At 39.7% G+C, this 17,403-nt stretch overlaps 1 protein-coding gene across 7 annotated transcripts in view; it reads left to right on the top strand.

The window, feature by feature from the left end:
- Window positions 1-17,403, top strand: part of magi2a (membrane associated guanylate kinase, WW and PDZ domain containing 2a) — a 369,187-nt gene that overhangs the window by 201,531 nt on the left and 150,253 nt on the right. The window contains exon 1 of one of the 7 annotated variants that reach the window (XM_061715306.1): window positions 16,518-16,715. The exons of the other annotated variants lie outside the window; for them this stretch is intronic. Within the exon in view, the coding sequence (XP_061571290.1) occupies window positions 16,679-16,715 (37 nt within the window). The 5' untranslated portion in view covers window positions 16,518-16,678. Of the gene's footprint in view, window positions 1-16,517; window positions 16,716-17,403 lie in introns of those variants that run through there. 7 annotated transcript variants of the gene reach the window in all.

Raw genomic sequence — 17,403 nt, 5'->3', positions numbered from 1 at the left:
GTAATCACAGTCAGCCGTGTTACTGTCGTCTCCGCCCACTGACCAACAATCAAACATTGATCTTTTCAGAGATATTTGACAGCAGGTCAGTCAATATTGCAGCTCGTAATGGGACACGTGCTGAAGGACTTGGACGCCAGTTATCGGCCGACTTCATTATCACACAACATTGGTTCGATTGACTACACCATAAACAGCTGTGCCAACTACTGAGTGGTCGTTACACTAGTGGGCTCCAGTTTCTGCTCCCACTATTAACCCAAGCTGAGTGGAAAGGTAGTTTAACCGTCAATTGATCTGTGAATTAAAAGGCTCGTTAATGAATAAGACTCATGAGCAGAGGTCGGGATCGGGTGTACCTTTGTGCCTTGGAGAAGTTGACTTAAATTGAGGAGGCTACCCTTTAAAACTGACACGGATATCGGCAGTCATTGGCTGCTCCGTTGAAAACATCCATCCATCCATCCGTTTTCTGTACTCGTTTAATTCGTTCAGTTGAAAACATTTCCAGCAATAAAGTTTTTCAACATCTCAGAAATAATGAATACATGAATTCAATTTTTCTCTCTTTAAAGTCGTGTGTGTTGGTTTATGTGGTTCTCCAAACTTTTAGTTCAGGCAGGGTTTTCTGTGCCTGTCACCGTGCACGCTCTCAGGGGATGACTGTTAAGCTTTCCTCCCCCCCACATCCTTTTTTTCTTTTTTTTTTTCTAAGGCCAGTCACATCATCTGTCACTCAAACAGACAACCACACATCATGATGTGCTGTCAAACTCCTCCACCCTGGTTTATATTCTCTGGATAATCAGTCCAGGTGTGAGGGATGTTGGATTTTCACACCCTGTCTCCACCTCTCCATCACTTCCCTACATGCATCACTATGAATTTGTCTTGGAGGAAGAGCATTTTGACACATCCTGAGGTTATGCAACAGAGGTGACACTGTTCACGGTTTGGAGATGCTTTTGGCTACAGTCGCATGCAGGTTGACAATCGATTCATTTATTGCCTCAGTAAATGTGTGACTCTTTTTGATATTCTACAAAATCTGAGTGAATAAATGAAATTTAGAAGCGCAATGAGACAGTTATTTTTATCTACTTAAAGGGTAAAAAAGGAAATAATTCCAGTCATCTCATTATTTCTCATTTTGAGATCCACGGACAAAACTAATTTCTCCCTCTTTTTGTCTCCTGTCTGTCCCTAAGGCTCTATCATGCTTTTTTATCATTGTTGTATCTTTTTCTGAAATCAAGCGATCACATTTAATTAATCTTGTGTGCTTACGGTATCATCTTTTCCTATTTTCTAAGTCAAACCAGCTCTGGGGTAAAAGTTAGCTTCCTGATCTACGGGGAGCTAAGAAAAGCATGTTTCATGATTCTCAGCTCCGTACCACCTACCCGATGGGATTATGGGCTATAAAGAAAATGCTGGACTGATCCCGCTTGCTTTCTGACGCTTGCATGTGAGTGCCCTGCTGCTGCATTCCTGCTCAGGCTACATCCTGACCCTTTCTGACGTAGAAACAAACATTTATCAGTATTATCCTCTCTCCATGAACCTGCCTTCCTCCTCTACTTCCAAGAACCCTCCATCACATTCACCCGTAACAACCGTGTTATATTTCAAAAATTAAGACGGAATATTTCACCTCCGTCACCCTCCACGTCTTTATAAAACCCCTTCTTTTCTGCTCTCATCTCGAACATCATAGCCGGGACAGATTCTCTCATAAACAAATATGAATATATGCGACAGTTCCGGGGAGAAAATCCGTCTCTCGGAGGAGTTTTTCATCCCTTTTTGGCACATTTTATTTATTTTTGCCTCGCACGTCTGCAGGCAGCTGGAGTTGAGGGATGGGGGTGCTCTGAGGGTCGATGATAAGGGGGGTTCTGTGGGCTCACACAGGGAGAGATAGTTGAACTGAAAGCTGCACTCTGCATGGTTATCTCTGGGCAGACACACACAAACGCACAAAGGCGAAGTCTTCCCTTACTGATATACACCATTTTATAAGGGCTCATTACTTATTGGTTTTCAAAGCTTTAGTGACTTTATTTTAATCTTGATCAAACACATAATACGACGCAGCTCTTTTAAGTGCAAGTTAAAGCACAGAGACTGTAGATTTTTCATTATTCTTGAATCCCTTTCTGTCATCTGGCTAGTAAAGGCAGACCTGGATGGTCGACAGCTCTTTATGCTCTACATGTGCAAACAATCAATTTCACACGGTGAGCTACGTTTGTACAAACATGAGCAAATGATATGTGCAAAAGAGCTTTATACGTCTCTTGGGACTCTAAGACGCGTTGGCTCATTTGCATTTTCTTCACCATTTTCTTTCTAAGTGTACTTAAATGTCAGTATCTGTCAACTGCAGGGGTTAGCGTGTCCTGTCTGAAAATATGGCTTTTGAGAGGACTTTTTTTTTTTCTTTTGGAAGAATCACTTGGTATTTAAAGTGCATAGAACATGTCAGGTTCTGGTAGAGTTGTGTGTTTTTTGAATAAGTCATCGTGAGAGCGTTGCTTGAAGGTTTGTCTCCCCCTCTCGTGACCCGCGTGGCAGCGTTAATGCCTCTCACACCAGACTACGGTGCAGCTAATCCGTTCACCCGCCAGCGAGATGAAACAAACGTCTTCATGCCCTCAGCTTCCATCTCACTTCTGATGACAAACCTCCCTGCTGACTTTTTCCGGGCACTTCAAACGCAAGCAGAGCAAGGTCAAGTCAGTCTCATTACAAAAATCTTTAATGGGTTCCTCGGCCCGCACTAAGGTAACGCGTCATTTCATTATGCACTTTGTTAAACTGTGGCATAGCTAAGGTATTTTTTTTTTTCTTCCCCTCCCATTTTTATTACATATTATCGAAGTTAACAGGTCCTGCCTCAGCTCCACACTGGAGAAACTGGCACACGCAATTCATAAAAGTAAGTAGTGGATTCACCAATACGAGCACACCGAAGAGTTTCCTCAAGCAGAAAATGTTCTCACATAGGAGTACAGCTCATCCAATTTAGAGTTTAGATGATCGCCCACACCTGATCTTCTTCACTATATCAAACATTTGATCCGTTGGAAGTTGGGACAGTTGCTGTGTGATTGGTTACTGGGGGAGATTTCAGCCTCCACAGATGTGCAGGGACCCTTTGAGCTAAACTGCGAAACTCTCCTTTCTCAGGCACGACCACAGAAATCTCAGTGTCCAACAGTAAAGTCTAAATGGCAAAAAGGTTCGTACTAAGTCATTTTCTTTATTTATTTATTTTTTGTCTGCATATATATTAATGGTTAATACCAATTTGGGCATATATATGCATTTTTAATATATAATATATATTTTAATATATCATATATATTTATTTATATATATATATATATATATATATATATATATATATATATATATATATATATTATTTTTCTTTTTTTTGTATTAAAGCAGCACAATGTAACTTTCAGCTTTTGTTGAGTTTGGCGGCTCCTTTGGACAAAAGCGGTAGTGCTTTACCAGAAAGAACACTACGTTTCCCATGAGCACCAGCGCCGGAAAGATCCTGTCCTCGTCGCGTGCATTTGTTTTGATAGCGACTGTAAGACGGGACGGACTTTCAAAACTACTTTTCTGTTTCACCAAGTGAACAGACGGAATGCAAAAAAAAGGTTTGGGTTCATATGAAATCCCTATCAAAGAGTGGAGCTCCGATGAGGATTTACTGCCGCAGTTCTGCACAACCCACGTCTCCGGCTACCTTGTTTAGGAGTGTTTGGCAGCTGCTTTGGTAAATGTTTGACTCGCCATGTGTTTCAATAAATTTGTATAATAGTACAACATACAGTACATGTTTTGTATCACTCTTACTTTTCTTTTCTTTTTTTTTTTACTGCTATATTATGCTGAAGAGGCTCCGAGGCGTGAGCAATATTTTTGTTTTCCTCGTGAGATTATTTTTTTCCTCTGCAGCTACAAATAAGAGTTAATATTTTTTCCTCAACAAACTAGTTTTATCTGAAGATTGGGGTTAATCGCAGCGCAGAGAGCTTGCTAGCAACTGCGTTTAGCTGGAGAAGTGGGGAATAAAACCCGATCCGACCCCGGTCTGTGGGTTGTTTGTTCGTGATACTGTGTGGAAGTTTATGTTTGGTCGTTACAGCCGCGATCCAACCGAGCCGACGACTCTTTCACTCTTTTACTCTGTTATCTCAGATACTTGGCCTCCGTGGTTCTTCCTCCGAGCAGGAAAGCGGTGAAAAGTTAAACCATTAGCGATCTTTTCCCCACGTCTGTTGTGTGGAGCTGCTGCAGCCACAACGCAGCAACAGCTTCTGCTGAGCTCTGAGCTCCACGCCCCGCCCATTTTCGTCTTGACTACGAATCGGGAAGGAGGGGGAAGTGACGTATGCCGTAAAGCAGTCAAAGTCGTAAAAATTTGTAGTTTTTTAGTGTGGCAGGGTTCCTACCATGCTCCTCAAAGTTACATAGTGCCAGTGAAGGTGATACAGACCATGACAGAGGTGTCATTAAACCTGTTGGAAGTTGATGTACCATCACAATGACTCTGGAAATATGATATTAAGGTCGAAGAGTCACATAGTGCTGCTTTAAGTTATTTTAAACTTTATCTAGCTTCTACACTACAAATAAATGACAAAAGGATTTATTTGATCTCTCAAATCGAGTTATTCTGGCATTTCTTTTCCCTGTTTAAGTCACTGCTGCTAATTGTGTCGCCGCAGCTACAACAAGAGCGTATTTTAGTTCAAGTTGAACAATAGCAGCTTCAAACTCTTTCGAACTGCTGTTGTTGGGCACTGTAGTCTGCCAGCTGGTAATTTTGATACTGAATTATTGCCAACAGCTGCTGAAGTGTGAAACAAGAGATTATCCAACTGAGGGAGCGATCAGACACTTCCTCTGCCTACAAAGTCTCATAAGTCGACCTGACGAGTGCGAGAGTGTTAATGAGGAGGACTTTTTGAGTATAATTAGATGCTGTGTCAGCACTGGTTGCAGTTTCTAGTACAAAAACAACTGCCAAATTTCACCAGAGTTTAATTGTATTCTATTGATAGTGTGAAACATTTTACCCTGTGAGACTGGCACACACTGCATGAGTTCACTGTGCAGACGGTTCCCGGAGGATCCCAGCCGTGGCAAAGTAGATTAGAATTGGTTGAAATGTTACAAAACGACTGAAGAAACTTTGCAAACACAGTAGTATTTAATATTCTCTGCAAAAATTTCAAGTGAACTCGTGTCGATCAGGGATGGAGATTATATGCAAAAAGTGAAAAACAAACTGCATCTCTCAGTACGGATGTTTTATTTATCAGGGCAGATCTTTAAACCTGGTAAATGCAACCACATATGAACAACAATGCATGACACTCAAGTATCAATATTTATTTTACAAAGGTAAGTCAAAATACTGAAAGATTGTGTGGAAGAAATGAAATGAAGCCTTTTATTGAGGTTTCAGAGCTATCTTTAGTCACAAAAACTCAAAGTAGGTGATGTCTGAATCAGTTTCTCACAACATTGTTGAGAGATTTTAGACTATTTCAAAATATTATTTTAGTTCATTAAAATGTTTGAAGGTGTCACACAGCTCTTCCTGGATAGGAAGAGCTGTTATTTTAAGATTGATATCTGGATTTAGACCAGCTCATTGCAGCATGTTGATTATTTTCTTCTTTAGCAGTTTTGTTGTGGATTTGCATGTCCGTCTTGGACCATTCCCCTGTTACTTGACCCCATTTCAGTCTCAAGTTAGCTGTCGGACTCTGATACTCTGGTTTGCACCTATCGTACTGTACCGTCTTTATTTATAAAGCCGTCTACGCTGCTAAAGTGGACCAGAGTTCTGTACAGCAAGTACTGTATAAAAGTGGTAAGAAAAGAAAGTTGTTATACAGGAAAGTTTGAGGTAGAATTGTCATTCCATAAGTCCTGTGGCTACAAAACAAGCCCAGATCATCACTCCACCACCACCGTGCTTTGCAGTTCATATGAAAGGGCTTTCTGTGATCGGCATTCGTCTTGTGTGATCTACAACAGGGGTTCTTAACCTTTCTGACCTTGGGGCCCAATTTTTTCAGTACAGAGTGGCCCGGGGCCCATTAAATATTAACACTGTCTAGCAGGGGTATTCAACTAAAACTTTAAGAGGTCCATTTAGAGAAAATTTACTCAAGCGAAGGTCCAGAACATCATATATATATATGTGTGTGTGTGTGTGTGTGTGTGTGTGTGTGTGTGTGTGTGTGTGTGTGTGTGTGTGTGTGTGTGTGTGTGTGTGTGTGTGTGTGTGTGTGTGTGTGTGTGTGTGTGTGTGTGTGTGTGTGTGTATATATGTATGTATATATTCAAGTAGCCTCATAGTTGTATATACATCTGCATCTGACTGGTATATTAAAAAAGTACATATTTGCCACTTAACATTGTAACTTGAATTACACACATTTTTTTCTCTTAAAAATAAAATACATTTTATTTTATTTTTCAAATGCTATCTTATTTGATTTCTCTACCAGCAGTTTGAATTTCCCCTTTTCTTTGTTAATTGTCTCAACACATTTTTATAATAAATTAATATAAACATTGGTGAGCCTGGAACGTTAGTTTTACAAAGCAAAACTTAGTTTGATTGTACTTTATTTAAGATATTACATTAATATTACATTAATCAGTTGTCAGAGGACTCAGCGCGTCAGGTTTCATCCGAGCCTGATCAGCTGAGACGGGCACAGCCCGCAGCTCTCGGGATGCGGAGCACCTGAGTCTTTCCGATGCTTTTGAGAAAGCCCGAACAGCCCAGTTTAGCAAACACGTCAGCCCACGCATCTACATGTACAATCCTTCAGCAGTAACGACGGAGCCCGCAAGCCCGAGCGGCACCGACCTCCCCGGCCGCGGGGACGCGTCGGCATAAATGATCAGACCGCCCTCGCTCGCTCTGGGCGCAGACCCAAGTAATCGATCCCTGATAATGGCGGATCTAAACCTACTCTGTGCAAAATTAAGGATTTTCTCTGTAAAGACACACCATTTCTCTTACTATTACACGTAGAGCTAGCTGAGTGTCTTCTCCTCATTTGGTTGGGAGTTGCTGTGCAGTCCCGCGGCCCCCGCGGCCCAAACATACAAAACAGATTTTTTTTTTGCGGCCCACTAGATGGCGCTCGCGGCCCAAGTGTGGGCCGCGGCCCTATGGTTAAGAATCACTGATCTACAAGACCCTATCAGTGCCGTGTGAGTTGAATGGACAGCATGGTTATATGTGTTATCACTTTTTCTAGATTCTGGCACACCCAGGTGCAGAAAGAAGACAGAGCATATATCAGATAATCTTTTGGAATGATCAGTTACCTCAGACAGTTTTCCACAGATAGTTAGAAAGATATAGTCCATCCACGTCTTCTACCTCATGGCACGCAACATGGACATGGTTTGCATGTGTGTGCTCTCCTGAGGTGTTTGATTTTCACCAAATACAGCTGTGTACTGTGGCCAAATGATCCCCACTTTGTTCTCATCTGTCCAAAGGACATTGTTCCACAAGTCTTCTTGCAATTTTGTGTTTGAAAAGGTTTCCTACTGTAGCAGCAACCCTTCTGAACGAGCCACACTTGCTCAGTGTTTTTTCAAATTGCACACCCCCACCCCCACTTGTGCTTGTGACTCTTTCTCTGCATCTTTATTAATGTAAAATACTCCAAATTACTTAGAAATTGTCTTCTAAACCTTCCCAGACTGATGGGCAGCAACGATTGCATCTCCAAGATCATTACTGATGCCTTTTTCTTGGCGTTGTGTTCACACACACGCGAGTGCTTCAGACCAGACTAGTGCCAAAGCTTTGTTTTTTTATAGCGATGCTCACGCTTGCTGATGATCAGTTAATCAAGTGCATTTGATTGTAGCAGCACTTGGCTGATACTTAACGTCTTAATTTTGTGAAAGTAGGAAGAGGGTGCTTAGTTTTTCATGCGCTGGCTCTGCCTTTTGGCTTCGTTTTTGTGAAGTAAATAATGAGATTGTTTAATTTGTCGTGTTGTTCATTCCAAGGTTGTATTTACTTAATCATGAGACCTGGTGAAGACCGGATAATACTCATTATATTCTCAACTTCAGATTTTGACTTTCCTTCCCCTTGTGATTCTACATGACTTGACACTTTTGAAATCTGTCTTCGCCAGACTTGTACAGATCATCAAAACGGTAACATTTATGAGCTACATGCACATTCACTCTCCTCACGCTCCATTCAGGAGCTTCCCAGCCTAAACACATGTGCGCCTGCTCTCCATTCAGCCCTGATTAACTCCAATGTGAGGAGACAGATTAATTCATGAGGGTTTAGGCAGGTGTGAGAGGGAGAAAGGTTACCATAACAGGAATGAATCACTCTTGAGTGCTGTTATTGCGTCACACACTTGCTTTGGAGCTGTAATGATTTCCCTGCCACTCAGAAATCGTCCTTTAATTCATAATCAAATGGATTTATTTTTGTCCTACCCTCTCCGTGAAAGTGTTGGCATGTGTGTACATTGTGCATGTTTGGGTTTGATCCAGTGTGTTTAATTCATCTACTGCCAGATGGTCCTGTTGGTGATTTTATGCTTCTGCATGTTTTATTGTACACATTATAACCCCAAAATGTGTTTCAGTGGTGTCGTTGTGGAGGGAATTTGAATCTTGTTTAATTGTATTTGAAGTTTTCATGCACAAGTTTCAGTACTTTGGAGCTAAATCTGGACTCAGCATATAATTTATTTATTCTTTAACTTGATTTAAAGTGACAATGATCATCACTGCTGTCTGAAGTCAAATGTCGCATCATCAGAGCCTCTTTTTCTGCAGTCGAGTTAAAAACCCAAGTTTACAACTTCATAAGTCAAAGACAGTCATTTCAATTTGAGAGCCTAATACAAGAGCTCTTTGTGTATTGCTGTACCGAACTATTGAGATCTTATTTTATTATTAGAGATATCAAATGCTGGAAGGATTTTTCCATTCTGTGATCAGTAATTGTTTTTAACTAGTACATCCTGTACATCATGGGGCTTTCGGCAACTATAGCAGAGTTGATCATGGTTTCTGCCAGCATCAACCTTCAATAAACTCTGCTTAACTCTGGGGTGACGTTGGGGGATTGGTTCTTACAGATCAGTCAGTGCGGTTATATAGACATCTAAATCAAGCTATTGGCAACAATTGAGGTAAGGATTTAACTGGATTTTCTGGGAAATCAGAGAATACATGCGCTGGAAGAGAATCAAATTATTGATTGAAGTGCATTCGACTCAGCGATGCTAGGTGACGCTACACGCCCTTTCGTGTTGGTATTTTCCTGGTTAGTTTGAACAATTACATGGCTGATTTGAAGCAGACGTAGGAATAGGACAACAACACGCCAGCGATGCAGTAGCTCTGTACATTTCGTACATACTAAGCCTGATCGTGATGCACGCAAACTCTTCCTCTTCTTCTTCTGCTACGGTGTTGTTTTCATGCCGTGACCAATGTTATTCTCACTTCTGCGGCCTTGTCACTTTCAGAAGGGAGAGTACTAGGCCAGTTAATCGCTCAGCTAACCTTGGTTTGCGTATACATGCTGGAATAGCTCAATTTAGAACCACATTATCCGGCTCTAATAGCTTGATTTCAAGAACTCCAGTTCGGCTCGACTACAGCCCGACTAAGGTGGATACATGGCTTTTGAAACTTCGATATCAGTCAGACTAAGGCAATAATTCCACTTTCTCTCTAGTGCATGTAAACGTACTGAAGGTAGTCAGTCGTAGTAGACGTCATCGTAATTATCCTGATGAAATCAAAGCTGGAATTGCATCTACCAAATCAGTTACAAGTGACAAAAAATGAGTCGCACAGCCCTGAGTTTTCACCCCATCTAAGCATTGTTCAGTCTTACCTCGACTGAAACGCCACCTGTGGACCAAGTTAGATGGGATGAGCAGGAGACGTTTGAAAAATGTTATATCCGAGAAGTCCACTCATCAAAAACGAGGAGAAGAGCAGAAAACAGAGAGAGCGAGAAAAGGGATGTAAAGTTAACCACACAGTTGTTTGGTGTTTTTTTTTTTTTCTAAAATAAAAGTGTTTGTGATTTTATTCATGAAACTAGCCTTTTATGTTGGTGTCGACTGCCTGGAGTGAACAATTCCAACTGTGTAAAGGTTCAGACACATTGATGGAGAATGGATGTTTCAGAGATGCATCTATCTCAATTGTCTGTGCCAATTCATTCATTTCCTTAAAGATCTGACCTGGCAACACAGGATTTAGCTGATTCTGATCTAGTTTTTTTCAACTATAATGGACGGCAGACATTAACTTTATCAGCAATGAAATTTACTAAAGGCTGCAGGCTGTGTGCTCTGCTGGTTTTGTTTTCAGCTACTTAGTCTTTGTCAGCTTCATAACATTGAAAATGTTCAGCAGGGTGAAACTGTTTTAAAAAGTTAGATAAAGTTTGTTGTCTAATTCTTCTGGTTGCGCTAACTCCCATCTGTTTTTTGTTTTTTTGCCTAACAAGATGTGAAAAGGTTCAACAACAGGGACAGCGTCGTCATGTTTTTCCCCAAAAAAACGTAGATTTCTCAGTATTTTAAGCTGATGCATTACGTAAAAAAAAAGTAAACTTTTCAATGCAGCACATAAAACACTTACACTGAATGGAAACAAATATCTGCAACCAGTATTTTCAGATACCAACCATGGCTGATTAAAAATCGTCTCATTCTTATCACCAACCAATTGATCCCTACATCTCTTTTTTTTCCAAAATATTTTTATTGTCAAATGTTTTATCAATTAAAGGTAACAAACAAGATATATACACACCTACACATATATAATAATAACAGCAACAATAAGAACAATAAAATGATAATGATGATAATAATAATTAGAGCTGCGAGCGGTGTTGACCGGGCCCTCACACTGCTATTTACAGCCCTAATAACAAAAATAATTACGAAAATAAATAAACAAATAAATAATTAAATTTAACCTAACAGGCAAAGAATAAAAAACAAAAATAATAATATGAAATAAAAATTAAATTGAAATTCACCAGATATCTCGAGAACATTTCTAATATTATATGTTAATTATTTTCCATGTCAGGCATGTAATTAGCAGAATTGCACTTTTACTTCGCATCCAATTATTCTTGAATTTGTTTTGCTCATTTTGCTCAAATTGACAACTAAAGGTTAAAAACAGTTATGTTAGAAAAATATTGGGCATGTTATTCCATTTGTGACTAATATGATTGTTTGGCATCTGTGTTAGACACAAAATGCACGTGGGATATGTGAAGTTTGGAGGGGATGGAGTTATCATGGAGGAGCCCAGTGTTTTTTAGCGGCGCCACCCACGTTAGATAAACGCAGACCTCATCTGAAGGGGTAAAATAACTCAGCATGGTATATTAGGCACTGTATTGATTAAATCTGTGTTTAAAATAATGAATCTTAAAGCTCATGCTCCCATCTTTGTTTGCTTAGATCCGTCAGTTATTTATGTGTTATTTAAAGAGCTCATTATCCCCAAGCTGCAAAAACTGTATTTATTTAACAGTTACAGTAATTCTTTTTAATCGGACAGCTGAGGAACATCTGTTACTCCTTATGTGGTGCTTTGTCCAAACATGTTGACAGTTGCGCTGCTGCCCAGGGCTGAAACCGCTCACCTTCATCTGCGAGTCAACAGAACTAGAAAAGCACAGATTTGTGATGTGATCGAGAAAGATGTAAAAATATGAAGTAAATAAAGTAAATAGACCCTGGATTTGGCAAGTGCAGATATTTCTCTTGTGTTAGATTAAGTTTGATATAGCAGCATTTTCAGAGAAAATAAGAAATAATTTATCTTATCACTGGCCTTGTGCTTATTTTTATACTTTTTAGTTGCGTGATGGTCAGTTTTCATGATGAAACCAGGTTGGAATTGACTTGTAGGTGTTAAGGCTCTTATTTTTCCTCTGACGTGTGAAATGTCAGAGCAGTCACCTCGTGTTACGGTTCCAGCTTCTTTCACCCAAAGAGGTGAGGGACTCCGCTGTCTACTGTACTGTATGCATTAATGCTTTCTTCTCTTTATCATTAATAAACTTCTTGCTTTTCTTCTGTCGGCCCCTCATACCTGACTGTGCCACTGCATTTTGATAGAGCGCTTGTATTTATGCGTTCTTCGTATGATGGATTTCTTCTTGCCACTTCACAAGTGAGAGAAATGAATCATTCCAGAAATCCGTTCGGTTCTGGCGACACTCTTTTTGGAGTTTTGCATTAGCGAGTGAAGCTATTCAGAGAGGTCCGCACAAAAATAGAAACACATCGGGAGCAAGCAAAGGCCACTTTGTTCACAGCCCAAAAAAAATCAATGAGGCTGGATATTCAACTCTAGTCTGTGGTTTTTATGGTGGCCCATAAAAACCCCATTGAAAAAGTATATATGGCATGAGATGATTTCTCTGAGGGTGAAATTGGATTAAGCCTAGTGTAAAACTGAGAGTCTGGCCCTTTTCCTCTTGGATTTTTCTGTTCTACTTTGCTTGAGTCGTCCACCGTGCAGCCATCAACCTCTATAGGAAGAGAAACCTAATAACATGATTAAAGTGGCCGGAGTGAGCACTTTTAAAAAGGATCCAATTAAAGTTTGTGCGGCGCCGGCGGCAGCATTCTGGTGAAGGGTTATTTGTGCAAGCGGAATCTGATCTGGCGTACATTGGCGGAGCAACGGGAGACGGGTGGCAGGTGGGAGGCACCTCAGAGCAGTTTGAGTAATTGGATAATAAATTAATAGACACTTGTATCAAAGAGGAAATGAAATGTAGTTAAGTGACAGTGCAGAATAGATGACAGGGAAGGGGAAAAAAATATAAAATACAAATATGTACCTGCTGTTTGATATGATTTTAAATACTCTACAGGTCTGTTTTTGTATGTTTCTGCACAGGAAGTTAAGTTTGATTGGCGTTTCCTACTTTTAAGCTGATAACTACAAAACATATTTGACAGATGGAGGACAAGAACATTTTGTTTTGACTTTGTTGGTGTACTGGATAATAATAGATTAAATAAATTATTCAATTAATTTAAATATGGGTAGTATTTTATTTGATTCCTTTAACACAAAAGAAAGACTTATATTTACCAGGGTAAAACAAATAAATAAAAAAGGAACCAAAACAGGCCAGATGTTCAGTCTGATGATCTTATACAGGACTGTCTCAGAAAATTAGAATATTGTGATAAAGTCCTTTATTTTCTGTAATGCAAAAATGTCCTACATTCTGGATTCATTACAAATCAACTGAAATATTGCAAGCCTTTTATTATTTTAGTATTGCTGATCATGGCTTACAGCTTAAGAAAACTCAAATATCCTATCTCAAAAAATTAGAATATTCTGGGAATCTTAATCTTAAACTATAAGCCATAATCAGCAATATTAAAATAATAAAAGACTTGCAATATTTCAGTTGATTTGTAATGAATCCAGAATGTATGACATTTCTTTTTTTTTTTAATTGCATTACAGAAAATAAAGAACTTTATCACAATATTCTAATTTTCTGAGACAGTCCTGTATACTAAACGCTCACAGTAAAACCACGGCGAACACAGGAGGGTCAACTTAATTCCACAGAAAACCTCAAAAACTCAACAGGTTTTTCTCAGGGTTTAGAACTGGCTCAGTGTTGAGTGAGAGCTCGACAACCAGCAGCAGGACAGCTGTGTTGCCATCCAGCAGGTAAATATGCAACAAAACAATGCACTTTCTGAAACTTTCCCACTTGGGCAGTGAAGTGAACGCATGCTACACCTTGCACACTAATGTTTTTGCAGCAGATATTTGGACCTGGATGGCTGCTGATGTCAACCTAAAGAGATGAGTTAGATTTAGATTTATTTTGTTGACCTGTCATCTGTATACACACAAACATATGGTGGGATAACTGCAAAAACCATCACTTCTGCTTGGCTGCAACACATTTATCCCTCTGATTACATTAAAAATGACAACCAGCTTGCATGTTCCAAACAATTTAGTGTCCATTAATCATTTAAATGATCAGAAAATAGGGCACGTTCTCAAAAAAGTTTTATCCAAACCAAAACATTTAAAATGATATGAACAACTAAATAAAAAATACATGAACTTAGCTAATGTATTCATAATTATAGGAAAAATAATCATTTAGAAACTGTTAAATACCCAATTAGAAGTGTTTTTCATTTCAATATATAATTAACATTTCAAATGAAAAAAACTAGTTTTTATTTCAAGTCTGATTCAAGTCTGTACTGAATGCACAAATTCACTTAGGTTCAAAAAAATGTATAAAGATAAAATATTTAAGTTATATGATCATGAATAGACTGGGAATTAAGCAGTATTATTAATATCTGTGCTTGGTTCTATTTAAGTGTATATTTTTGTAAATATTGGTTACATTGACTGTTCTTTTTGTTTTGGTATTTAATAAGGGGCAGGCAGGTAAAATAAGACTTGTCTTCATCCTGCTCCTTTTCTGTCATGGGTGTGTAGATTGACCACCATACACAAAATAAATAAATAAATAAAAAAGTCTGAGAAAAGGCCCTCAAAGTAGCGGTAACTAACTGTTGTTTTACAGAAGGAAAAAATGCAAAATGCATGAGTAAACCTCATTCTTCTGACTTTTGCTCCAAGTGTGTAGGCACCATCTTTGATTATTGAATCCATCCCTCTGTGAGACATCCATGCGCTGCATTCATCTGACAGAACGATGAACACGCTTTCATGCTGAATGTTTAAGTTGATCAGATTATTGGACTGAGGGCAGACATTAAAACATTTTGTTCAAGTCTTCCTGCCAAGACATTCACTCACAATGGCGGAAGCCAGTGACTCAGACAGCGAGTGTGTGTTTATCCATCAAGAGAAAGCTGAATTTCTAATCGTCTAGACTTGTAACTTTCTTTTTTTTTTCTTTTCAAACTGAAAAAGTGAGGCTAGGGCTGTTCGATTAATCGATTTTAAATCGTAATCGCGATTATGTAATTAGAACGATGTTAAAACGTGAAACTCGTAAAATCGATTTTTCACTTTTTTTTTTTTTTTTTAAATTTTTAAACTTTTTTTTTTTTTTTTTTTACCTTGTCTGCACACATATTAATGATTGATACCATAGTGCCCCGTCGGAGAGGCTCTTTAGTGTAGGAGGGGGCGTTGTAACAGCCACCGGGCATCCCTCAAGCCAGATGCGGTAGACCGGCTCGTGTTCCTTGCAAAAAACTTGCAAATGTGAACAGCAAATGTAATGACTGACATTACACACCTCTACCTCCTTCATGGGTTGCATTATTATTTAGCATGCAAAGACCCAGTTTAGTTTAATTAGAAAATGTCTTGTTTTATTTAATTGGAAATATAACTTACTGTATGTTTACAAGTGCTGATTTGCAGTTTTTTTTTTCCAGAGATAAAACTTTTTTTCAACTTATTTTACAGAGCTTTGCACTTTATTCATTAATTTTTGGTTTAATAAGAGCAAAGTTTGCACTTAAAGCCCAATGGGGCAAATGTTCAATAAAAAAACAGCATATTTGAAATCATTTCTTTGCCTTTTGTCAATTCACAAAATAATCGTAATCGTTATCGAAAATCGGATTTTGAGAGAAAAAAATCGATATTTTATTTTTGGGCAAAATCGAACAGCCCTAAGTGAGGCTCTAAGATTACTTCTGGACAGCTACTGAGGTGCTGCAGGTCAGCGGCAAAGCAGAGATGTGTGAGAAAGCTCTGCTATCAAAAGGCTACTTTGTCTCAGTGTGAGATGATTACCGCCATGTGGAGTGCAATGATTATTCCAGCCTGTGTGACCCGCCGGGCTGTCGGTTCAAATCCTTCACCTGACCCGTAGAGGTTGTGCTCAGACCAGCTCCTCTGGCGTTTGCACCCGTTGACACTCACTGCTGGGGGAAGGTGTGTGATAGCAGGTCTGAATTGAGCGTTGGTGGGATCCATGCTTCCCGGTGGCCGGTCTGAGCCCTCGGGCTAAGCAGTCGCGACGGGGCGCTGGAAATGAATAAAAAACGGCCAAGCCGTCACCACAAACAGATTGTGTCATTGTTTGTCATTGTAATGTGCCGGAGCCAGTGTGGCCCCGGCTGGTGGGGGGGATTAGGCTGACACAGCAGCGCGGTCGTATCCCCGATCGCTCCACACACACACCCTGAAAAACACCCGCCCCTGGGCCGTATATCCAAACGGATGACATCAGCTTTCCCCTAATCTCTCTATATCTCTGCCATCTATTCCATTTCCTCCTCCTCTCTCTCTTCAACGTGCTCATTATCGTCCGTCTGTGTAGGTGTGAATGGTGTCCTGTGATGCAAAGAAACATCCTGCAAAGAAAATGTATTTTTTCTTCCTTTTTTTGTGGATCCATCTTGATTAAAGGTGTCGTCAGCTTCATTTCAACGTACTCCATCTCCTGCAAACATGTCGGTTCTGATCCTCATGGAAGTGGCGATGCAAAGCAAGTCCTAAAGATACCTGTAGATGGAGAAGAGAGAGACTTTGAGGAAGCTCTGAAAGTGTTGACTCTGATCATTACGTGGGAGAGACTGGCGCTGTTTCCTTCTCAATGACAACAGGTTTCATGATGACATCCCTGTGTAGGGGTAGGTTGTTCTCACTTGTGTGTTTATCTTGTCTGCGTTGATTTTTTTAGCGCGATTGGAAAGCCTTACAAAAACTCACAAGAGTTTGCATTCTGAATGTCAGCCTTATTTGTGTCATCGTGGGGAAGTCGGAGCCAACGATGTGTTTTGATAAAGTTTTAAATCAACACCAAGGGAAAGTAGATCCGTCAGGAAATCTGGAGTGTTTGACAGCTTCACTTTTGGTCACTTTGTACTTCTTCCAGAAGAGCTGATTCCTGTTCAAGCTTGTTTTTAACATTATTGATTAATGAAAAAGCTTAAAAAGTTTCCAAAAGTTGGAAGTAATATTCTAACTTTTGTTAGCTTTTTAAACTTTTCAGGGCAGGACAAGTGATAAGAAATGAATTTTGTCAGCTTGACATATTTGACTGCTTTGGTCTGTGTTTGCCTATGTGGGACGGATTCAATTTGCAAAGCAACCTGGTGGCTGCTCTGACTTTCCAACAGCCTGTTACCTGCTGACTAGAGAAGCTGTGCTGCGTTTGTCTGCAGACTACTGATGTGTGTCGAGTTACTGTTGTAGTCAGCTGCTTAGCTTGCAACAGATGCTCATGGCAAACACTGCTTAGTTTAAATACAAGACACTAAATATAACGCCACTCTGTGAGAAACGTCAAGGCTAGAAAGAAACAAAACTGCCACAGCA

The sequence above is a fragment of the Cololabis saira genome, chromosome 23 (genome assembly GCF_033807715.1).
Source record: "Cololabis saira isolate AMF1-May2022 chromosome 23, fColSai1.1, whole genome shotgun sequence".
In the NCBI taxonomy this organism is placed as follows: Eukaryota; Metazoa; Chordata; class Actinopteri; order Beloniformes; family Belonidae; genus Cololabis; species Cololabis saira.
The sequence above is the reverse complement of the archived record's forward strand: the minus strand, read 5'-3'. Positions and strand labels throughout refer to the sequence as shown.